Source organism: Cnephaeus nilssonii (genome assembly GCF_951640355.1).
Source record: "Cnephaeus nilssonii genome assembly, chromosome: 21".
Classification (NCBI taxonomy): Eukaryota; Metazoa; Chordata; class Mammalia; order Chiroptera; family Vespertilionidae; genus Cnephaeus; species Cnephaeus nilssonii.
This window is the reverse complement of record NC_137092.1, coordinates 735,970-759,637: the sequence shown is the minus strand read 5'-3', so window position 1 is coordinate 759,637 and position 23,668 is coordinate 735,970. Positions and strand designations below refer to the sequence as shown.

At 55.6% G+C, this 23,668-nt stretch overlaps 2 protein-coding genes across 2 annotated transcripts; both read left to right on the top strand.

Annotated features, from left to right (window-relative positions):
* Positions 1–132: 132 nt before the first annotated feature.
* Positions 133–7,685, top strand: LOC307093034 (E3 ubiquitin-protein ligase TRIM38-like). The gene is made up of 7 exons (XM_079760714.1): positions 133–540; positions 1,480–2,044; positions 3,386–3,481; positions 4,221–4,451; positions 6,143–6,165; positions 6,250–6,362; positions 6,845–7,685. The coding sequence occupies exons 2-7, from the start codon at positions 1,598–1,600 to the stop codon at positions 7,555–7,557; spliced, it is 1,623 nt and encodes a 540-aa protein (XP_079616840.1). The 5' UTR covers positions 133–540; positions 1,480–1,597; the 3' UTR covers positions 7,558–7,685.
* A 3,778-nt stretch (positions 7,686–11,463) lies between these two features.
* LOC307093035 (E3 ubiquitin-protein ligase TRIM38-like) lies at positions 11,464–20,922 on the top strand. Its single transcript, XM_079760715.1, has 7 exons — positions 11,464–11,559; positions 13,342–13,912; positions 14,649–14,744; positions 15,847–16,074; positions 18,146–18,168; positions 18,254–18,366; positions 19,715–20,922. The coding sequence occupies exons 2-7, from the start codon at positions 13,460–13,462 to the stop codon at positions 20,335–20,337; spliced, it is 1,536 nt and encodes a 511-aa protein (XP_079616841.1). The 5' UTR covers positions 11,464–11,559; positions 13,342–13,459; the 3' UTR covers positions 20,338–20,922.
* Positions 20,923–23,668: the final 2,746 nt, after the last annotated feature.

The window sequence follows — 23,668 nt, the reverse complement described above, 5'->3', positions numbered from 1 at the left end:
TGAGATAATGCTCCGGAGAATGCAGGGTTACATCTGTATTTATACATTGCAATCAAAGGAAAGGGACCTAGGGGAGTTACATGAAATTCATTGGTGATAGACTAGGGAGGTGGGAGAAAGCAAAGCGGGGAAACCTCTGGGGTTGGGGGAAAAGTGAAATGATGGACATGTGCTTCTCTTACAGAGATGGATACAGGATACTTTAACGTAATGAACAGCTGACAATTAACTTGATAACAATCACAATGAGGGAATGACCCTGTGCCATTTTTTGTGCCCTGAGGGGTCCGGGGTAAAAAGGAAGTTACAAGTTACCCAGACATCTCACAGATGCGTTATCTTAGAGGCAAAAAGGCAAATGGGCTCAGTAAAGAAGACATAAGTGGATCTTTGTCAGGAAAATATCGGCCTAGGACATGACTGCCCACTCACTATAACCTGTTTGTAGTTAACTATTTAATTTTCAAACCATCTTTTTGTGGTTATTTTAGGTCTCTGAGTTTGCAAGACTGCCACGCAGGCCTCCCCTGAGCTTGTCAGGTTAGCATGTGGCTCCTTTTGTCCAACCTCGATGGTCCATAGGTCCACACTCAGCCACTGAGCCAGCCGGCCGGGCGCCTCTCAGGTCAGGGAGGGCGGCCTTGTTTACTTCCGGGTCATCCACGTTGGGTTTCACTGGAGGAGATGTTTCCATTGTTTCTTACAGAGAACAGAAGGGAGGGCAGCTGGAGAGGGTGGGGGAGAGAGAGACAGATCTCCGGAATTGAACCCTAGAGGCTTCAGTGCCCAGTGGACGCTCTGCTACTGAGTGCACTGGCCAGCCTTGGTTCCCTGTGGGGGGCAGTCGGGGAGAAAGGTTGGGGGTGGGAGGCTCAGCGGGTCCACAGTCACTGATTCAATGGAATCTTCCGAATCCACCCGGTTCCTTAAGTTGCAAAGAAAGGATCCTGGAACCAGTTATTCCCGATTATTCCTCATGGTCCTCAGGGGGGAGAGAGTCTCCCAGGCTCTGACTGAGTCCCGGCGCATCCCGCCTCGCACTCGCCCTCTCTGTGTCTGGGGTCCAACACCACCTTCCCCCGTGACGGATGGTCTATATTGGGGCTTCACGGATCCCCCCGTGGCCATGAAGCGATTTAAATGTGACCAGTCCTACCCGGTGTGACTCACTGGATCGAGCATTGGCCTGTGGACTGAAGGGTTCTGGGTTTGACTGCAGCCAAGGGCACGCACCTGGGTTGCAGGTTCCATCTCTGGCCCTGGTCAGAGTGCATGTGGGAGGCAACCCATGGATGTTTCTCTCTGTCTCTCCCCGTCCCCACCACTCTCTCTACAAATCAATGGAAGAACATCCTCGGGTGCGGATACCCCTGAATGTTAAGTTCTATTTCATTTTAGTAAATGGAGTTGGGGTCCTACCCTGTTCCCCAGCACAGCTGTTCTCTGCATCGTCCACATTGCAGACCTTTCTTCCTCCAGATAATCCTCAAGGCCCGTGGGGACACAGCAGCTGGGCGCCCACAGGAAGCGCGGGGTGGGTGCGCCCCCTCTGCTGTGGGGAGCCTCTGGGTCCGGCATTGCAGCTTTGGGCAGAGGCATGGCGTTGTCCACCACCAGCAAGAAGATGCGGGAGGAGGCCACCTGCTCCATCTGCCTGCAGCTGATGGCTGAGCCCATGAGCATCAGCTGCGGCCACAGCTACTGCCAGGCCTGCCTCCTGGGCTTCATGGGCCCGGCCTCCTCCCCATGGAGCCAGCAGGACACGGAGACCTTCTCCTGCCCCCAGTGCCAGGCTCCCTTCCAGAGAGGCAGCCTGAGGCCCAACAAGCAGCTGGGCAGCCTCATCGCCGCCCTCCAGGAGCAGGAGCAGGAACAGGAGCTGGAGCAGAAGCAGGAGCAGGAGCTGTCCTGCCAGGAGCACGGGGAGCGGCTGCACCTCTTCTGCGAGGACGAGGGCCAGCTCATCTGCTGGCGCTGCGAGCGCGACCCACGGCACAAGGGCCACGTCACGGTGCTGGTGGAAGACGTGAGCCCCGGCTACAGGGTGAGTGGCCCCTCGTGTGTGTGAGACCCCATCATCCAGCCCAGTGCCCCCTCGTGCTCACTGCGACCCCATTGTCCAGCCCAGTGCCCCCTCGTGCGCCCGAGACCACCATCATCCAGTCGGAGTCCAAGGTTGGGACCCTGAATGCTAGCTTTCCTCGTGTTGTTCTTTCTTCTAGGGTGAGGGGGGCGGGGTGGGAAGGTTTAGGATGGGTCCTCCCTGAATCCAGTCCCGGCTGTCCAGCCCCACCTTCCCGGATGGTCAGACTCACCCACGACCCCGCTGCCTGATGAACTGGTCCCTGTTCCAGCACGTCATGCGCTCAGATGCACACATGTGAGGTTTTTTGTTTTGTTTTGATCATCCTCATCCAAGGATATTTTCCCATTGATTTTTAGAGAGAGAGGAAGGGAGGGGGAGAGACAGAAAAGCATTGATCTGATAGAGACACATGGATTGGTTGCCTCCTGCCCACATGGCGACCAGTGCCGGGAACTGCAGCAGAAGTTCATGCCTTTGACCGGAATCGCACTTGGGACCCTTCAGGCCTCAGATTGAGGCTCTAGCCACTGAGACAGACCAGCACGGGCCGCACCTGTGAGATTTATAGCCTCACCGGTGCCTGTAATGAGCCGGCCCCGTGTGCGTGGGCGCGTGGGAGAGTGAAGCACAGGGACCAAGCCCACCTCGTGGGTGGCCTACTGTCCAGTAGGGAAGACGCACCAGCGAAGGGATGGCCTGGCTCCCCTGGCCTGGGTGGTGGGAAGGGGTACCTCGGGGTGTGGGTGGTCTCAGGGAGCCCTCCCAGAAGTGAGTCCTGAGGAGCCTAAACACTAACCATGTGGCCCTGCCTTCGTGGCTCAGTGGTTGAGCATCGACCTAGGAACCAGGAGGTCACGGTGGGATTCCTGGTTGGGGCACAGGCCTGGGTTTCGGGCTCCATCTCCAGTGTAGGGAGTGCAGGAGGCAGCCGGTCCATGATTCTCTCTCATCATTGATGTTTCTCTTCCTCTCTGAAAGCAATAAAAATATATACATATTTAAAAAACAATTAACAATTAATGGTATGTAGAAGTGCTGAGCACAGAGAGGGCTCTCCATGTGACAGGACCCCATGGCAAACGCACAGCCAGGGGGCGGGGAGGGGCGTGTTGGGAAAGGCAGGTGTCGCCCGAGCCTTCGAATCAGCTCAGTCTAGGTCCCCACAGGGTGTCTGACCATTAGCCGGGAGGAGGGTCAGGTGACATTGGACAGAGAGCCCCGGGCACAGACATGCACGTTATTCCCGTGAGAGGGAGAAGCGAGGTGTGGTCACAAGAGTCACTCCATGTCTCCCTCCAGGAAAAGCTCCAGGAAGCGGTGAGGAAACTGAGGCAACTGGAAGAGGAATGCGCCAGCCAGAAAGCGTTCATGGCGAAGCAGATAGCCGAGTGGAATGTGAGAATGGGGGGTTCTCGCCGGGGCTGCTGCAGGGCACCCCTGGGCTCAGGTGCAATCCCCACCCATCGGGCATGTGCAAGAGGCAACAGTGGAAGTGTCTCCCACATTGATGTTCCTCTCGAGCTCTCTCTCCCCACCCTCCCTCCCTTCCACTCCCCTGTCTCTGACAATCACTGGAAAGAACATCCTCGGGTGAGTATTAACGACAGCAACACCAGAAAGACACGGGTTTCTTGGTGTCGAGCTCTTTTCTGTCCTGGCGCTTAGGTGTAGGGTCTGACCGGGCAAAGCACAGTCCTGGTGTCACTGGACCAGAGCGGGCAGGTGAGACCCCGAGAAGGAGCCATTGTCCTTTGATGTCTACATGGATGAGAACTCATCCCCTGCCCCTCCCGCTTCCAGCAGGAAAATGGCCAGGAGGCCGGCGCCTGTCAGAGAAGCAGAATCACATGCCTGTTTACCGAGAGCCATCCCCACTGGGTTTACTACTTTCTTTCTTTTATTTTAAATTTTATAATTGTATTTATTTCAGAGAGGAAGGGAGAGAGAGATAGAAACATCCAAGAGCAGAGAGAATCATGGATCGGCTGCCTCATGCTCGCCCTCTACTGGGGATGGAGCCCGAAACCTGGGCATGTGTCCTGACCTGGAATCCAACCAGGACCTCCTGGTTCCTAGGTCCATGCTCAATCACCGAGCCCCGCTGGCTGGGCTGAGCATCCTCTCTTGACTCTAGGAGAAGACAGAGGCTCAGAGACAGAAAATCCAGGTGGACTTCCAGAACCTGCTCAGCTTCCTGAGGGAGGAGGAGAGGGCGTACCTGTGGAGACTGGAGAGGGAGAAAGAGCTCACACTGCGGAGACTGAGGGACCGGGAGGCCAAACTGGGGCAGCAGAGCCGGGAGCTGGAGAGCTGCATCCTGGAGCTGGAGGAGCGATGCCAGGGCTCCGCCCAGAAGGTGCTGCAGGTGAGGCTGTGCCCTGGGAGGACGCCAAGGTGGCGGGTCCTGAGCTGCCCCGGGGGGAGGGGGAGGCGTGCGAACAGAGGACCGCCTGCCTCGCTCAGCGGTGGCACATCCTGTGGGGGATTTAAAGGCATATTTCTCCGGTTTTTATTTAGTTATTTTGTTAATTCTCATTCAAAGGTATTGTTCCTTTAGTTTTAGAGTGAGTAGAAGGGAGAGGGAGAGACAGAGAGAGACAGAGAGAAACGTGATGTCAGAGGGACACAGTGATTGGTTGCCTCCCACAGGTGCCCCAGTCCTGGGCCAGGGATCAAGCCTGCAACTTAGGCCTGTGCTCTTGACGGGAATTGAACTTGGGACCCTTCAGTCCACAGGCCAACGTTCTATCCACTGAGACAAACTGGCTAGGGCATAAAGGCATGTTTCTTTTATATTTATTTCTCATCGTTTTTTAACTTTTTTTAAAAAAGATGTTTCTCTTTGTCTCTCCCTCTCTCCCACTCTCTCTAAAATTCAATGGAAAATTATCCTTGGGTGAGGATCAAGAAAAATAAAATCCCCCTGCTGGTAGAGGGGTGGGTTCCTCGGTGGAACAGGCTCATGGGATGGCTATGCTTCCACATGCCTGGGTCCCAGGGGCACAGAACCCTGACGGTCAGGTGATGGCAGGGACCAGGTGGGGCCGCCAGGTGAGTGATGGGTGAGCCTGGCCTGCTGGGCCCTCCTTCCAGCCTCAGGAAGGTGGACTTCCCCCACCCCCACCCCACTGCTCGTCCCAGGTCCGGCTGGTGGAAGTGGATGGCGTCCCTCAGGGTGACCATGTCTCATGGCTGCTCCATCCCCGTGGGTCACCTGTGGCCGCCACCTCAGTGCCCAGTTGGGTGCTATGCACCCACCCACCGCCGAGAGGTTTGTGACACGTGGCCTCTCTTGGGGTGCGCTCTGAGGGAAGTGAGGCCAGAGGCAGCTTGGGGGCTCCCCGTCCCCTCTAAGCATCCTGCAGTGTCCCCAGCAGCACAGCAAGGAGGGCGCCCGGCTCAGAGGCTGAGCACTGTCCTGCCCGGCTGACCGTCCCAGGGGCCTGAGTGGGATTCATTGCACGGGGTGTCCATCTGTTACCCGGAAACCCCCGGTGAGCTCGGGGCACATGTCACTGTGTCCAATCACGAAGGCAGGTTGAGGTCTATAAGGTGTTTACTGAGAAGGCCAGCCCACCAAGCAGACAGGGTGCTTACAAGCATCAAGCCCTGTCTCCCAGCAGGTGCAGGGGGCAGGGTGATAAAGGGGAAGGGGCTGGGTGCTGTGTGCAGGCCTGGGTCTCTGGTCTCACCAGACGATGAGATGGTGTTGATCAGATGGTGTTTTGGCTCCTGGTGACCCTGCTTATGGGTTCTGCTCGCTGGACTCACAGCTGAGTCACCTCCCAATCGCTTGGCACAGGGCTTGGAAAGGAAACTTAAGGAAAACTTAACCCCTGTTCACATGTGAGAAACTGACCCTGTTCCCATGAGTGTAAGTGTCCCCAGATGTGAAACAGTAGGAGTACTTTCCAGAGTCATTCAGGTGCTCTCCCGACCGGGCTATGAGGCCCCATCACACCCGCACCCAAGGCCGGGCCGCCCTGTGCCTCTGGGAGGAGCAGCAGCCCCATCAGCACGCTGCTCCCTCACTCACCTGTGCCTTTGTCCCCGCAGGACGTGAAGGGCGCCCTGAGCAGGTGAGTGCTGCAGGAAGGACGAGGGGGAGTGGGGTGCGGAGCCGCGGGGAACCCGCTGAGCAGCTCTGGCCTCTGCTCCCCCAGGAGCCAGGCTGTGCGGCTGGAGACCCCGGAGGCCGTCTCCTTGGAGGTTCAGACAGAGTGCGAGGTCCCCGAGCTCCACTCTGATCTGAGGAAACGGTTGAGGAGCCATCAAGGTACGTGAGGGCCTCTGACCAAGCGCCCAGGGGACCGAGCTCAGTGCAGCCTCCGCCCGGCCCGGGTGAAGGGGACAAATGGGAGGGTTTCTACTTTATGGTCACAACCCTGAGCTCCTGTCCCTAGTCCGAAACAAGGCTGAGACTCCAGAGCACAGGCAGGTCTTATCTAAAATAAACTGTGTTGGGAGTGGGGCCCGCCTCCAGCCGTGAACCCCGAAGCACCCAGGTCCCGAGGTGGGGTGGGCCCGGCCCGGGGGAGTCCTTTGTGTGCCCGCGGGGGGAAGGTTCCAGGAGGAAGCGCCCAGCGTGCCCTTTTCCTTGCTCTGAGGGGACATTCTTGGAACAGATGAGAACCCAGGAACCCATCCCTCAGCAGAACTGGGAGTCCGAGTCTGGGGGTGGTCGTGGCTCCCCTGTGAATGCCCACGCTGTCTACCAGCACCCTGAATTCTACCCTTGAGGTTCTTCTAATTACACAGGACCCTGCAAGGATGGTCTCCCTCTGTCTCTATTTGTTTGGGATTTCTTGAACCATCTGACAGAGCTGCCTGGCAGTTGTGAAACCGACATGAAACAGTTTGCAGAGACCCTGCGTGGCCGGGTGACCACGGACGAGGCTTTGCAAGAACTTGTGGACGTCATTTTTGAACAGGCCACGTCCGTGCCAAAGTTCCGCTGCGTGGGAGCTCGCCTGTGCAGTCACCTGTGCCATAACCTGACCTTTAGCTCACAGAGGGGCAGCTTCAAACGAGTGTTCCTTCAAAGATTGAACACTGATTATGAGCCTAGATATCAAGCTGCCAAGGGGGATGAAGCAGCTCGGACACGATTCCATGGGTTCGTGCTCTTTCTGGGAGAACTTTATCGTCCGCTGAAGATCGAAGGAGAAAAGGGACGGGCTCGAGTAGCTTTTCTTCGGGGGTTGTTGGATGCCCTCCTCTCTAACCCTGTGGACGATAACCTAGTTTGTGCCATAAAACTACTGGAGTTGACAGGGTCCGAGTTGGAAGATGCCTGGAAGGGACAAGGAAAGACGGACATGGACACAGTTATCCAGAGGATTGCGAACGTCGCCCTGGACGCGCCCTGCAGTGCAGACATGAGGCAGATGCTCTTGAAGCTCATACAGCTCCGGTCCAGTAACTGGGGGAGAGTCCCTGTCACCTCAGCACTCAAGAGAAGCAGCACCTGAGAACGATCCCAGCTGTTTTATGTCTGAACCACCTCTGGGTCCAGCGGATGGTGCTCCTCTCACTGCAGCTGATCCCGATGACCATGATTCTTGTCAGGAGTGACGTGAGGGCGGGAGAGGGAGTGGGGGAGGGGAAGGGCATATGTAATACTTACTACAATCAAGATTTATTAAAAAAAAAAAAAAAAAAAAAAGAGTGACTTGAAAGAGAAGACTCTCTTTCCAGATTGTGAGGAAAACGGAGCAGATGTGTCAGGGCTGGTGACCGAGCTGGGATGATGTGGACGATGAGGTGGACCCAGAAGCTTCTGCACAGTTCTGTTGGGAACCAGAGCGTCCGCGGAAGCAGTCGGGTTCAATGCCCACGGGTCAGTGTTAGGAAGCCGTGCAGGTGGTGGGGGAACCGGAACGCAGGGAACCTGTTGCACTTGTACCCAATGAAGGATGGTGAGGGAAGTGACTTATGTACGCACCTTCAGTCGTGTGTGACACTCTGCACAATAAACCTTATTCCCTAGAACTTAAAAATAAAGTAAAATAAAGTAAAATAAAATAAAATAAAATAATAAAATAAAATAAAATAAAATGAACTGTGTTGCCTTAGATGGTTTGACTCAGTGGACACAGGTTCGGCCTGTGGACAGAAGGTTCCCAGGTTCCATTCCAAGGGCACGAACCTCTACCAATTGATGTGTCTGTCTCTCTCTTTCTCTTCCCCTCCCTTCTACTCTCTAAAAAATCACTGGTAGCCCGGCTGTCATGGCTCAGTGATTGAGCATCGACCTATGAACCAGGAGGTCAGGGTTCCAACCCAGGTCAGGGCATATGCCCAGGTAGCGGGCTCGATCCCCAGTGTGGGGCTGGCTGGAGGCTTTGGATCAATGATTCTTTCTCATGATTGATGTTTCTATCTCTCTCTCTCTCCCCTTTCCTGTCTGAAGTCAATAAAAAATATATTTTAAAAACTAAAACAAATTATAAAACGAAAAAAATGATAACTACAAAAATATCCAACATGGAGAACTTATACATGTAAAATGATGTGTGAGAATATAGATGTGTACATTTATCTATGTGTGCATGTGTAGACATATATGGTACATATATGTATGTACATGTACACACACACACACACACACATAGAAGTGTGAGAGCTCAGGCCCACCCTGGCCCGCGGGCACGTCCAGCACTGTGATCAGTTTCACACGCCTGATACATTTAGGAAGTGCTGTCAGGGAAGTGGAAGAACATTGTGAGGGAGGATCACTGATCAGCTGCCTCCTGCACGTCCCTCACTGGGGATGGAGCCCGCAACCAGGGCATGTGCCCCGACCGGGATCGAACCCTGACCTCCTGGTTCCTAGGTCACTGCTCAACCACTGAGCTCACCAGCCGGCTCCCAGCTCACATCTCTCTGTCTGCCTACTCACTGCCTCTTCTGGGTGTGCCAGCCGGCATGTCCATAGTCTCTGTTTTTTCCCTTTAAAAATTCATGCAATTTGTATGTATAACTGAGTTTCCTTAGGACGAATAAAGACAATTTGTTGCATGAAATTGCCAGAAAAAAGTGTTGCATGTAGCTGTGGCCTCGGCACGCTGTCTGTGTGTACACACACGTGTGCCCAGACAGCACAGGCACCACCGATGAAGGTCACGCTGGGGCTGTTACATAACCAGCGAGTGACCTGGCCTTGCTGACTCCTCACCCAGATCGCCCCTGTTCCCGGGATGGGAGTGGGCTATTGTGGGTGTTTCTCAGTGTCCCCCGACCTGGACCCCCGACAGCGTGCCACCCCCATGGGCAGAGGGTCACCCAGCTGCCTCTGGCCTGGCTCCAGGGTGGGAGAGGGGACTTCTCACCCTCGGGTGAGTGGGGCTGGGGGTGAACCATGTGTTCTTCCTTGTCTGCCTTCTCTCCCACCAAATCTGCCAGCGAACCCGTAGCCAAAACTCTTTAGGGGTTGAGCCTTCAGCTCATGGCTGAACGGTGGCCTCGAAGGGGTGAGGGCCATGCCCTCTGCTCTCTGTGGTCCCGGGAAGAAGGCAGCAGAGCCCGTGAAGGCCCAGCCTCCCTTTTGTCTAAGCCAGGGATTCTCAAAAGGGAGCCCCCACACATGGAAGGTGCTAGGGAGACCTGTGGGGGAGGAGGCTGCTGATGAACTCCTGGGCTCAGCCCTGAGCCCCTCTGTGGCCTGACCTTCTGCAGGGGCCACAGAGCTGAGCAATGAACCCTGCCTGACCACTAGGGGGCACCTCGAGGCAAATAGGAGCAGCCTGGAGCAGGAACTGACCCTCAGAAAGCTGAAGGGAACACACAGCCTGGGGGGCCGGGGGGGGGGGGGGGGGGGGGTGTCTCAGGAGCCTGAGTGTTTGCTGAGGGGAAAAATATCAATATCCCTCAGTGGATAGAGCGTCGGCCTGTTGACCAAAGGGCCTCGGATTTGATTCCCGGTCAAGGGAACGTACCTTGGTTAAGGAGTCTCTCTCACTTTGATGTTTCTCTCTCTCTCCCCCCTCTTTACCCTCCCTTCCAGTCTCACTAAAATAAGATGGAAAAAACATCCACGAGTGAGGATTGAAAAAAAGAAAAAAGTAAGTGTAGGTTGGGCCGGACAGTTCTTTTAAGAAAATATGTTTTTTATTGATTTCAGAGAGGAAGGGAGAGGGAGAGAGAGAGAAACATCAATGATGAGAATGATCCATTGGCTGCCTCCTGCCGCCCCCACTGGGGATCAAGTGCATAACCTGGGCCTGTGCCCGGGAATGGAACTGTGAGCTCTTGGCTTGTAGGTAGGTGGACGCTCAACCCCTGACACACGGGCTGGGCCGTGCAGTCCTTTTGCTGTAAGTGCTGGCCCCACAGTGGCCTGGGGCCTCCCTGGCTCCCGGCTCCCAGCTGGGTCCTGGCTGCTGGTGATGCTGAGGACTGTCTGACCCTGCAGAGCGACCTGAGGAGGAGAAGGAGGGCGGAGGTCACCAGCCCTTTCCACCACCCCCTTCAGAGCAGTGATGACAGAATAGGGACCCAAAATAGCAGAAAATAAAATAGCATCTGCCCCCTAGAGGGTTGGTGGGTGGCCAGGGCAGGAAGAGCTGCAGTCGGGCCTGAGGGCTGTGCTGCTACCCGACCTCGCGACCTCAGACGCTCCTGCTGGCCCAGAACCCAGGTCCCATTGAGGACATGCCCCCGCTTTCCCCCCCGACTCTTTTAAAAAATATATATTTTCTTGATATTTTACAGATAGGAAGAGGGAGGGATAGAGATTTAGCAACATCCATGTGAGAGAAACACCAATGGGAGAGAAACATTGATCAGCTGCCTCCTGCACACCTCCTACTGTGGATGTGCCTGCAAACAAGGTGTGTGCCCTTGAGCAGAATCGAACCGGGAACCTTTCAGTCCGCAGGCCCATGCTCTATCCACTGAGCCAAGCTGGTTAGGGCCCTGTCCTCTTTCCTGGTGGCTGCAGAAGAAGGACTAATTCCCACTACTCCCCACCCTGCCAGGCCCAGGCCAGCCCCCTGCACACCCTTAGGGCCCAGCCCAGCCCCCTGCACACCCTTAGGGCCCAGCCCAGCCCCCTGCACACCCTTAGGGCCCAGCCCAGCCCCCTGCACACCCTTAGAGCCCAGCCCAGCCCCCTGCACACCCTTAGGGCCCAGCCCAGCCCCCTGCACACCCTTAGGGCCCAGCCCAGCCCCCTGCACACCCTTAGGGCCCAGCCCAGCCCCCTGCACACCCTTAGGGCCCAGCCCAGCCCCCTGCACACCCTTAGGGCCCAGCCCAGCCCCCTGCACACACTTAGGGCCCAGCCCAGCCCCCTGCACACACTTAGGGCCCAGCCCAGCCAGGTGCAAAAGCTCAGGGCCATTTCCTGGTTTCCTCCCAAAGGGAGCAGGGTCCGCCCCTCACCTCAGGCACTTCCACTTCTACTTGAACCTCCAGCCCAGGACTGGGGAGTGGGTGCTCCAGGCGACTCCCTCCAGCAAGTGGTGGCCCAGGTACTGGGGAGGGTGGGGGTAGGGTCTCCCAGGAAGGGTCCTGACACCCGGTGTGTGGACAGGAAGGGGGGTGCAGTGGGGAGCCCCAGGAGGCAGGGAGGGGTGGGTTTCAGACACCAGGGCCTCAGGACTCTGTCCCTCCAGGTCCCTGCACGGCCCCCCTTCCCGAGGCCGCTTTCCTTCCACCAAACTCCAAGCTGATCCACCTCAGGAGACCCGGGGTGCGAGGCGAGGGGAGTGGAGGCCTGGACAGGCACCCCGGGGCCCCCGGAGGGCAGGTCCTGTCCTGGGGACACAGCCCAGCCACAGAGGACCTGAGTGTGTCCCCGGGAAGTCACCCGCCCAGGAAGGGACTCTGAGCAGAGACTCTGTGGCCCTGGAGGCTGCCCTGGTGACAGAGGAAGAGGCCGTCTCCGTGGTCTCAGGGAATGTGGGCTGTGTTCCCACATTGTCAGGTCCAAGCAAGGTCGCTCTGCAGCCTGCCCGCCTCCCTCCGCTCCCAGGTGGGCAGGCTGGCTCTGCAGGAGCTGCAGCCCCGGGCCAGGGTCCCAGGGCCCCTCCTTCGCTGTCCGGGTCCTGGGTCCTCCCTGGAGGAACTTGGGGTCTTGTCTTCCCATTTCCTCCCTCTCCTCTCCCCCCAGGGTTCCAGGTGCCTGGAAATTCTCCTGGGAGACAGTCCTGGCTGGAGGAGAGAGGTCACCTGACTGGTCCTCCAGGACCCGCCCCTCTGTGCCTAGCCCAGGTCTTTACCTTTTTTTAGAAAATATTTTTATTGATTTCAGAGAGGAAGGGAGAGGGAGAGAGAGAAACATCGATGATGTTTCCCCTGCACGCCCCCCACTGAGGATGGAGCCCACAACCCAGGCCTGTACCCTGACCGGGAATCGAACCCTGACCTTCTGGTCCAACCACTGAGCCAGCAGGCCCGGCGCCTCTCAGGTCAGGGAGGGCCTGGAAGGCGGCCTTGTTTACTTCCGGGTCATTCAGGTTGGGTTTCACTGGAGGAGATTTTTCCATTGTTTCTTACAGAGAACAGAAGGGAGGGCAGCTGAAGAGGGAGAGAGAGACCTCAGGAATTGAACCCGGGAGGCCTGGGTGCCCAGTGGACGCTCTGCTACTGAGCGCACTGGCCAGCCTTGGTTCCCTGTGGGGGACAGTCAGGGAGAAAGGCTGGGGTGGGAGGCTCAGCGGGTCCACAGTCACTGTTTCAATGGAATCTTTCTAATCCATCCGGTTCCTCAAGTTGCAAAGAAAGGATCCTGGAACCAGTTATTCCTGATTATTCCTCATGTTACTTAGCGGGGAGAGAGTCTCCCAGGCCCTGACTGAGTCCCTGGGGGCATCCCACCTCCCTCCTGCCCTCCCGTGACTGGGGTCCAACACCACCTTCCCCTGTGACGGATGGTCTATATTGGGGCTTCATGCAGCCCCGTGTGGCCATGAAGCAATTAAAATGTGACCAGTCCTACCCAGTGTGGCTCAGTGGATAGAGCATTGGCCTACGGAGTGAAGAGTCCTGGGTTCGACTTCGGCCAAGGGCACGCACCTGGGTTGCAGGTTCCATCTCTGGCCCTGGTCAGAGTGCATGTGGGAGGCAACCCATGGATGTTTCTCTCTGTCTCTTCCCCTCCCCACCACTCTCCCTACAAATCAATGGAAGAACATCCTCGGGTGAGGATACTCCTGAATGTGAAATTCCATTTCATTTTAGTAAATGGAGTTGGGGTTCCCCAGCACAGCTGTTCTCTGCATCGTCCACATTGCAGACGTTTCTTCCTCCAGATAATCCTTAAGGCCACTGGGCACACGGCAGCTGGGCGCCCACAGGAAGCACCGGGTGCGTGCGCCTCCATCGCTGTGGGGAGCCTCTGGGTCCAGCATTGCAGCTTTGGGCAGAGGCATGGCGTCGGCCACCACCAGCAAGAAGATACAGGAGGAGGCCACCTGCGCCATCTGCCTGCACCTGATGGCCGAGCCCGTGAGCATCAGCTGCGGCCACAGCTACTGCCAGGCCTGCCTCCTGGGCTTCATGGGCCCAGCCTCCTCGCCTCAGAGCCAGCAGGACACGGAGACCTTCTCCTGCCCCCAGTGCCGGGCTCCCTTCCAGAGAGGCAGCCTGCGGCCCAACAAGCAGCTGGGCAGCCTCATCGCCGCCCTCCAGGAGCAGGAGCAGGAGGAGGAGCAGGAGCAGGAGCGGGAGCAGGAGCAGGAGCTGTCCTGCCAGGAGCATGGGGAGCGGCTGCACCTCTTCTGTGAGGACGAGGGCCAGCTCATCTGCTGGCGCTGCGAGCGCGACCCACGGCACAAGGGCCACGCCACGGCGCTGGTGGAGGACGTGGGCCCCGCCTACAGAGTGAGTGCCCCCTCGTGTGCCCGAGACCCCCGTCATCCAGCCCAGTGCCCCCTCATACACTGGAGATCCCATCATTCATCCCAGTGCCCCCTCGTGCGTGGCCTGCCGTCCAGTAGGGAAGACACACCAGACAAAGGACGGCCTGGCTCCCCTGGCCTGGGTGGTGGGAAGGGTACCCCAGGGTGGGGGTGTTCTGCAGGGACCCCTCCCAGAAGTGAGTCCTGAAGGAGCCCAAACACTAACCATGTGGCCCAGCAGCGTGGCTCAGTGGTTGAGCATCGACCTAGGAACCAGTAGGTCATGGTGGGATTCCTGGTCGGGGCACATGCCTGGGTTTCAGGCTCCAACCCCAGTGTAGGGAGTGCAGAGGGCAGCCGATCCATGATTCTCTCATCATTGGTGTTTCTGGTCTCTCTTCTCAGAAAGCAATAAAAATATATGCATATTTGAATACATTAACAGTTTGTATAAGTGCTGATTAAAGAGAGGGCTCTCCATGTGAGAGGACCCCGTGGCAAATGCACAGCCAGGGGGATGGGGGCGTGTAGGGAAAGGGAGGTGTCCCCTGAGCCTTCGAATCAGCTCAGTCTAGGTGCCCGCAGGGTGTCCTGACCATTCGCTGGGAGGAGGGTCAGGTGACATTGGACAGAGAGCCTCGGACACAGACATTCAGGTTATTCCCGTGAGAGGGAAAATCGAGGTGTGGTCACAAGAGTCACTTCATGTCTCCCTCCAGGAAAAGCTCCAGGAAGCAGTGAGGAAACTGAGGCAACTGGAAGAGGAATGTGCCAGCCAGAAAGCATTCACGGTGAAGCAGATAGCTGAGTGGAATGTGAGAATGGGGGGTTCTCGCTGGGGCCACTGGAGGGCACCCCTGAGCTCAGGTGCAATCCCCACCCAGTGGGGCGTGTGCAGGAGGCAACAGTGGAAGTGTCTCCCACATTGATGTTCCTCTCGCTCTCTCTCCCCACCCTCCCTCCCTTCCACTCCCCTCTCTCTGACAATCACTGGAAAGAACATCCTCGGGTGAGGATTAATGACAGCAACACCAGAAAGACACGGGGTTCTTGGTGTCGAGCTCTTTGCTGTCCTGGCGCTTAGGCGTAGGGTCTGACCGGGCAAAGCACAGTCCTGGTGTCACTGGACCAGAGCGGGAAGGTGAGACCCCGAGCAGGAGTCATTGTCCTTCGATGTCTACATGGATGAGAACTCATCCCCTGGCCCTCCTGCCTTCCAGCAGGAAATGGCCAGGAGGCCCGCGCTTGTTAGAGAAGCAGAATTACATGGCTGTTTACCGAGAGCCACTGGGTTTCCTACTTTCTTTCTTTTTTTATTTTTACTAGCGGCCCGTTGCATGAAGATTCGGCCAATAGGTCTGTCTTCACCTGGCTGCTGGCACCGGTTTTCCTCTGGCACCCGGGACCCAGGCCTTTGCTCTGGCCCCAGCCTTCTGCCTTCATTCCAGCCAGGGTCTGAATGCTTTGCTTCCTTCTAGCCAGAGCACCGTTCCTATAGCTCCCTCCACCCCCACTCTTTCCCTCATAGCAGGTGTCCTGCCCTCCCCAGCTGCTCCAGGCCTGGAAAGGCAGAGGTGCAGCTTCAGACATCTTTGACCTGCTAATTTGCATATTCCCTCCTGATTGGTTGGTGGGCATTGCAGAGGTAAGGTCAATTTACATATTTCTCTTTTATTAGTATAGATAATTAGTGTAGATTTGTATTTATTTCAGAGAGGAAGGGAGAGAGTGATACAAACATCCAAGAGGAGAGAGAATCATGGATCTGCTGCCTCCTGCATGCCCTTTACTGGGGATGGAGTGCGAAATCCTGGCATGTGTCCTGACCTGGAATCCAACCATGACCTCCTGGTTCATAGGTGGACCCTCATCCACTGAGCCCTGCTGGCCGGACTGAGCGTCCTCTCTTGACTCTAGGAGAAGACAGAGGCTCAGAGACAGAAAATCCAGGCAGACTTCCAGAACCTGCACAGCTTCCTGAGGGAGGAGGAGAGGTACCTTCAGATACTGGAGAGCGAGAAAGAGCACACACTGCGGAGACTGAGGGACCGTGAGGCCAAACTGGGGCAGCAGAGCTGGGAGCTGGAGAGCCGCATCCTGGAGCTGGAGGAGCGATGCCAGGGCTCCGCCCAGAAGGTGCTGCAGGTGAGGCTGTGCCCTGGGAGGACGCCAAGGTGGCGGGTCCTGAGCTGCCCCGGGGGGAGGGGGAGGCGTGGGAACAGAGGACTGCCTGCCTCGCTCAGCGGTGGCACATCCTGTGGGGGATTTAAAGGCATATTTCCCTTATTTTTATTTAGTTATTTTGTTAATCCTCATTCAAGGGTATTGTTCCATTGGTTTTAGAGGGAGTGGAAGGGAGAGCCAGAGACAGGGAGAGAAATGTCGATGTGAGAGGGACACAGTGATTGGTTGCCTCCCTCAGGTGGACCGCCCTGGGCTGGGATTCAAACTTGCAACCAAGGCATGTGCCCTTGACCGAAATTGCACTTGGGACCCTTTAGTCCATAAGCTGACGCTCTATCCTCTGAGCCAAACCGGCTAGGACATAAAGGCATATTTTTTAAATTTTTATTTGTTATCATTTTTAACATATTTTTTAAAATTCATTTGAGAGAGGAAGGGAGAGGTAGAGAGTGATAGAAACATCAATGATGAGAGAGAATCATTGATCGAGCCTGCAACCTGGACATGTGCCCTGACAGGGAATCAAATCGTGACCTCCTGGTTCATAGGTTGGTGCTCAACCACTGAGCCACACCAGCGGGGCTAAGCCTATTCTTTTAGAATATTGAACAGACTAAAACCTACAAGGTGGCTTCACTGGTCTACAGGGCTCTCTATATAAATCAGAAAATTTTGATTTGGCTCAAAAATCCAGTGTGGCTCAGTGGATAGAGAATCAGCCTGAGGACCAAAGGGTCCCGGGTTCGATTCTGGTCAAGGGCATGTACCTGGGTTGCAGGCTCCTCCCTGGCCCAGGCCATGGTCAGGGCTCGTGCAGGAGGCAACCGATCGATGTGTTTCTCTCGGGTGAGGGTCAAGAAAAATAAAATCCCCCCTGCTGGTAGAGGGGTGGGTTCCTCAGCTGAACAGGCTCACGGGATGGCTTCTGCTCCCACGTGCCTGGGTCCCAGGGGCACAGAACCCTGATGGTCAGGTGATGGCGGGGACCAGGTGGGGCCGCCAGGTGAGTAATGGGTGAGCCTGGCCTGCTTGGCCCTCCTTCCAGCCTCAGGAAGGTGAACCTCCTCCCTCACCCTGGCCCCTCCCCCAACACTGCTTGTCCAGGTCCGGGTGGTGGAACTGGAGGGCGCCCCTCAGGGTGACCATGTCTCAGCTGCTCCATCCGCGTTGGTCACCTGTGGCCGCCACCTCAGTGCCCAGTCTGGGCGCCGTGCACCCACACACCGCCGAAAGGCTTTGTGACACGTGGCCTCTCTTGGGGTGCGCTCTGAGGGACGTGAGGCCAGAGGCAGTGTGGGGGGCTCCCCGACCCCCCTTAGCAGCCGCAGGCTCCCCAGCACCTCAGCAAGGAGGGCACCCGGATCTGAGGCTGAGAAGTGTCCTGCCCGGCTGTCGGTCCCAGAGGCCTGAGTGGGATTCGTGGCACGGGGTGTCCATCTGTTACCAGAAACCCCTGGGCGGGCTCAGGCCGCCTGTTGCTGTGTCCAATCATGAAGGCGGGTTGAGTCCTATAAGGCGTTTACTGAGAAGGCCAGCTCACCAAGCAGACAGGGTGCTTACAAGCATCAAGTCCTGTCGCTCAGCAGGTGCAGGGGACAGAATTATAAAGGGGAAGGGGCTGGGTGCTGTGTGTAGGCCTGGGGGTCTCAGCCGTCCGCTATTAGTCCCCAGACGATGAGATGGTGCTGATCAGATGGTGTTTTGGCTCCTGGTGACCCTATTTATGGGTTCTGTTCGCTGGACTCACAGCTGAGTCACCTCCCAATCACTTGGCACAGGGCTTGGAAAGGAAACTTAAGGAAAACTTAACCCCTGTTCACATGTGAGAAACTGACCCTGTTCCCATGAGTGTAAGTGTCCTCAGATGTGAAACAGTAGGAGTACTTTCCAGAGTCATTCAGGTGCTCTCCCGACCGGGCTATGAGGCCCCATCACACCCGCACCCAAGGCCGGGCCGCCCTGTGCCTCTGGGAGGAGCAGCAGCCCCATCAGCACGCTGCTCCCTCACTCACCTGTGCCTTTGTCCCCGCAGGACGTGAAGGGCGCCCTGAGCAGGTGAGTGCTGCAGGAAGGACGAGGGGGAGTGGGGTGCGGAGCCGCGGGGTGCCCGCTGAGCAGCTCAGGCCTCTGTCTCCCCCAGGAGCCAGGCTGTGCGGCTGGAGACCCCGGAGGCCGTCTCCTTGGATGTTCAGACCCAGTGCGAGGTCCCCGAGCTCTACTTTGACCTGAGGAAACGGTTGAGGAGCCATCAAGGTACGTGAGGGCCTTTGACCAAGCATCCAGGGGACCGAGCTCAGTGCAGCCTCCGCCCTGCCCGGGTGAAGGGGACAAATGGGAGGGTTACTACTTTATGGTCACAACCCTGAGCTCCAGTTGCTACTGCGAAACAAGACTCAGAGTCCACAGCTGTCCCAGGTAGATCCCGGAAAGGATCTCGGATGTTTATCCAAGGCGTCGCTTGAGATGAACTCTAACCGTGCAGGTGTCGGGACATTCAAGTAGTTGCTAGCGAAGAGACTACTCTATGCAAGCACGACCAAGGGCAGGCATAGGACCGAAAAGACCAGAAAGTTTAACTTCAGTTTTAAGTGCAAAATGATTCAATTAGCTGCCAGAGGAATTACACCACACGGCACAGATGCAGCTGCAGATCACAGAGCACTTTATTACTCACACACGTTCCTGATGCTGCGGGTGCAGGCTTAACGGGATCCCGGTGGTGCTCTCCTCTGGGGTCCGGCAGCTGGGCTGGTCCAGTCCGGATGCAGGGGGCCGGCGTTCCTCACCCGAGAGCTCGGTCGCATCTTGATCAGGAGGTACTAGCCGTTCTTCTGTCGTCTGGCAAGGAAAGAGGAGTGTGGAGTGGTGTTGCTTGCCGGACCGAAAAAAGGACTTGCCATTGTGGCGGTCTCGACAGGCGAGCACTGTTGGCTGGTCTGGACCCATTTTTAAAGCCTGCTCGTACCCCAGCAGTTCAGGTGGCTATCAGTGAATGACGTCAATGCACACATGTTAATCTCAAACAGGGCGGGGGGCTACATGTGGTATCTAGGGAGAGTACATCACTCACACATATGGGTATCTTAGCAAGTCACTCTGTCAGTAAATGAGGTTCAAATCTTTATCTGTGGGGTACACACGCTTCAGGGCATTGGGGAATGTGTCCTTAATATCACACATAAGTTAACTCAAATATTTCAAACCTTTTCAACATTTTTAGACATTTTTAAAGCATTAGAAACATTTCTCTATATTACTACACCAGAGCACAGGCTGGTATTCTCTGAAATAAATGGTGATGGGAAGGGGCCTGCTTGCAGCCCGACCCCCGAAGCCACCCAGGTCACACGGGGTGGGGTGGTCCCGGCCCCTGGGAGCGCTTTGTGTGCCCGCGGGGGAGAGTCACCGGAGGTAGTGCCCAGCCGCCCCTTCCCAGGGGACATTCTAGGAACAAATGAGACCCTAGGACCCCATCCCTCGGCAGAATTGGCAGTCCGAGTCCACCATGGCTAAACCCCAGGTGCTCATCACTCCCCTGTGAATGCCCACGCTGTGTGTCAGCGCCCTGCATTCTACCCTTGAGCTTCTTCTAATTACACAGGACTCTGCGAGGATGGTCTCCCTCTGTTCATATTTGTTTGGGATTTCTTGAACCATCTGACAGAGCTGCCTGGCAGTTGTGAAACTGACATGGAACAGTTTGCAGAGACCCTGCGTGGCCGGGTGACCACGGACGAGGCTTTGCAAGAACTTGTGGACGTCATCTATGAACAGGTCACGTCCGTGCCAAAGTTCCGCTGTGTGGGCGCTTGCCTGTGCAATTACCTGTCCCGTCACCTGACCTTTAGCTCACAGAGGGGCACCTTCAGACGAGTGTTCCTTCAAAGATTAAAGACTGAATATCGCCTTAGATATCAAGCTGTCAAGGGGGATGAAGCAGCTCGGACACAATTCCATGGGTTCGTGCTCTTTGAAGGAGAACTTTATCTTCGGCTGAAGATTGAAGGAGAAAATGGACGGGCTCACACAGCTGTTCTCCAGGGGTTGTTGGATGCCCTCCTCTCTAACCCCGTGGACGATAACCTAGTTTGTGCAGCAAAATTACTGGAGTTGACAGGGCCCGCGTTGGAAGATCTCTGTTCGGGACAGGGAAGGACAGACTTGGGCAGAATTATCCGGAGGATTAAAAACAACATCCAGAGGTGCCTTGCAGTGCAGATGTGAGGCAGATGCTCTTGAAGCTCCTAGAGCTCCGGTCCAGTAACTGGGGGAGAGTCCCTGTCACCTCAGCACTCAAGAGAAGCAGCACCTGAGAATGATCCCAGCTGTTTTATGTCTGAACCACCTCTGGGTCCAGCGGATGGTGCTCCTCTCACTGCAGCTGATCCCGATGCCCACGATTCCTGTCAGGAGTGACGTGAGGACGGGAGAGGGAGTGGGGGACGGAAAGGGCATATGAAATACTAACAACAATCAAGATTTATTAAAAAAATAAACAGTGACTTGAAAGAGAAGACTCTTTTTGCAGATTGTGAGGAAAATGGAGCCGATGTGTCAGGGCTGGTGACTGAGCTTGGATGATATGGACGATGAGGTGGACCCAGAAGCTTCTGCACAGTTCTGTTGGGAACCAGAGCGTCCCTGGAAGCAGTCGGGTTCAATGTCCACGGTCAGTGTTAGGAAGCCGTGCAGGTGGTGGGGGAACCGGAACGCAGGGAACCGTCGCACTTGTACCCAATGAAGGATGGTGAGGGATGTGACTAATGTACCACCTTCAGTCGTGTGTGACACTCTGCACAATAAACCTTATTCCCTAGAACTTAAAAATAAAGTAAAATAAATAAAATAAAATAAAATAAAATAAAATGAACTGTGTTGCCTTAGATGGTTTGACTCAGTGGATACAGGTTCGGCCTGTGGACAGAGGTTCCCAGGTTCCATTCCAAGGGCACGTACCTCTACCAATTGATGTGTTTGTTTCTCTCTGTCTCTCCCCCTCCCTCCCACTCTCTAAAAAAATCACTGGTAGCCCGGCCTGCATGACTCAATGACTGAGCATCGAACTATGAACCAGGAGGTCAGGGTTCAAACCCAGGTCAGGGCATATGCCCAGGTTGCGGGCTTGATCCCCAGTGTGGGGCTGCCTGCAGGCTTTGGACCAATGATTCTTTCTCATCATTGATGTTTCTATCTCTCTCCCCCTTCCTGTCTGAAGTCAATAAAAAATATATTTTAAAAACTAAAAATAATTATAAAACGAAAAAAAAAAGATAACTACAAAAAAAATACAACACGTAGAGTTTATTCATGTAAAATTATGTGTGAGAAAATAGATATGTACATTTATCTGTGTGTATATGTATGTATTTGTATAGACACACATAGAAGTGTTAGAGCTCAGGCCCACCCTAACCCACGGGCACGTCCAGCACTGTGATCAGTTTCCTATGCGTGATACATTTAAGAAGCGCTGTAAGGGAAGTGGAAGAACATTGTGAGGGAGAATCACTGATCAGCTGCCTCCTGCACGCCCCTCAATGGGGATGGAGTTCGCAACCCAGGCATGTTCCCTCACCGGGATCGAACCCTGACCTCCTGGTTCCTACGTCACTGCTCAACCACTGAGCCACACCAGCCAGCTCCCAGCTCACATCTCTCTGTCTGCCTACTCACTGCCTCTTCTGGGTGTGCCAGCCAGCATGTCCATAGTCTCTGTTTTTCCCCTTTAAAATTTCATGCAATTTGTGCCTCTGACTGAGTTTGCTTAGGATGAATAAAGACAATTTGTTGCATTAAATTGCCAGAAAAAAGTGTTGTATGTATCTGTGGCCTCGGCACACTGTCTGTGTGTCCACACACGTGTGCCGAGTCTGCACAGACACCACGGATGAAGGTCACGCTCGGGCTGTTACATAAGCAGTCGAGTGACCAGGCCTTGCTGACTCCTCACCCAGATCGCCCCCTGTTCCCGGGGTGGGAGTGGGCTGTCGTGGGTGTTTCTCATTGTCCCCCAACCTGGACCCCCGGCAGCGTGACACCCCCATGGGCACAGGGTCACCAAGCTGCCTCTGGCCCTGGCTCCAGGGAGAGAAAGGGGACTTCTAACCCTCGGGTGAGTGGGGCTGGGGGTGAACCCATGTGTTCTTCGTAGTCTGCCTTCTCTCCCACCCAGTCTGCAAGCAATCCTGTAGCCAAAACTCTTTAGGGGGGGTGAGCCTTCATCTCCTGGCGGAACTGTGGCCTCAAAGGGGTGAGGGCCATGCCGTCTGCTCTCTCTGTGGTCCCCGGAAGAATGTAGCAGAGTCAATGAAGTCCCAGCCTCCCTTTTGACTAAGGGATTCTCAAAAGGGAGGCCTGTAGAGAGTGCCTGGGAAGGCACATGAGCTAATTGTTGCGTGAATCCAGTGGCGTCAGCAGAGCCACATCCTGGAAACATACTGTGCCAGAAGCGGGTATGTTGTCAGTCTGACCATTAGCTTAGGTGCCAGGGGGTGCATTCCATTATCTAAGTTCAGCCAGGTGCAGGGAACAGATGCAATTATCCGGGCTCAGCCAGGAATGACAATTATAAAGAAGCCACAAGAATGAAGAATTGTATCCTGATCTTTAACCATGATTTCACATAATTTCCTTTTGTCTTAAACTCTAGTAAAACGTTCTGGCATCATACTGTATAAAATAAATGCGCTGCACCGGCTCTAGGTCACTGTCTCTCCACCAGCGAGAATCTGTCCCACCCAGTCCCCACCCTTTCCCTACTGTCTCTGTATCTGTATCTGTCTCTTTCCTTTTCTCAATCCCCCCTTCGCCCCTACTCAGGACTTGTCGTTTTCTCTCTAGCCATGCTTGTTGCAGTCCAAGAGAGAAATACTTATAGAGCCCCAAGACATGGAAGGTGCTAGGGAGACCTGTGGGGGGAGGAGGCTGCTGATGAACTCCTGGGCTCAGCCCTGTGCACCCCTGTGTGTGGCCTGATCTTCTGCCGGGGCCACAGAACTTAGCAATCAACACTGCCTGACCACTAGGGGGGCATCGCGAGGCAAATAAGAGCAGCCTGGAGCAGGAACTGACCCTCAGAAAGCTGAAGGGAACACACAGCCAGGGGTGGGTGGGTAAAGGGGGTGTCTAAGGAGCCTGAGAGTTTGCTGAGGAAAAATATATCCATGTTGCTCAGTGATAGAGCATCGGCCTTTTCAACTAAGGGCCTCAGGTTTGATTCCCAGTCAAGGGCACTTACCTTGGTCAATGTGTCTCTCTCACTTTGATGTACTCTCTCCCCCCTCTTCTCCCTGCCTCCATTCTCTCTAAAAAATCGATGGAGAGAGGCACAGGGCTGACAGCCAAGCCCCACAGCAGCTCAGTGTTGGGCCAGGATCACCCAGTGTGAACGTCTGTATCTGAGGAGAATGGCATCTCAAGGTGGACCAGCCTGGAACGGTCCTCGGTTAGGAAACCTAGAGTTTAGATCTCGCCGAGGACCTGCCAACGAGGAGGGAGAGGAGGTCGTGGAGGTCAGCTTCTCCAGCCCTGGGCTCATCTCATTGAACAACGGCGG

Excerpts from the sequence above, each read along its gene's own strand:
- LOC307093034 (XM_079760714.1), top strand. The coding sequence starts at position 1,598 with ATGGCGTTGTCCACCACCAGCAAGAAGATGCGGGAGGAGGCCACCTGC. Across the intron at positions 2,045-3,385 it reads ACGTGAGCCCCGGCTACAGG|GAAAAGCTCCAGGAAGCGGT; the intron begins GTGAGTGGCCCC and ends GTCTCCCTCCAG. Across the intron at positions 4,452-6,142 it reads CCGCCCAGAAGGTGCTGCAG|GACGTGAAGGGCGCCCTGAG; the intron begins GTGAGGCTGTGC and ends TTGTCCCCGCAG.
- LOC307093035 (XM_079760715.1), top strand. The coding sequence starts at position 13,460 with ATGGCGTCGGCCACCACCAGCAAGAAGATACAGGAGGAGGCCACCTGC. Across the intron at positions 18,169-18,253 it reads GTGAAGGGCGCCCTGAGCAG|GAGCCAGGCTGTGCGGCTGG; the intron begins GTGAGTGCTGCA and ends TGTCTCCCCCAG. Across the intron at positions 18,367-19,714 it reads ACGGTTGAGGAGCCATCAAG|GACTCTGCGAGGATGGTCTC; the intron begins GTACGTGAGGGC and ends CTAATTACACAG.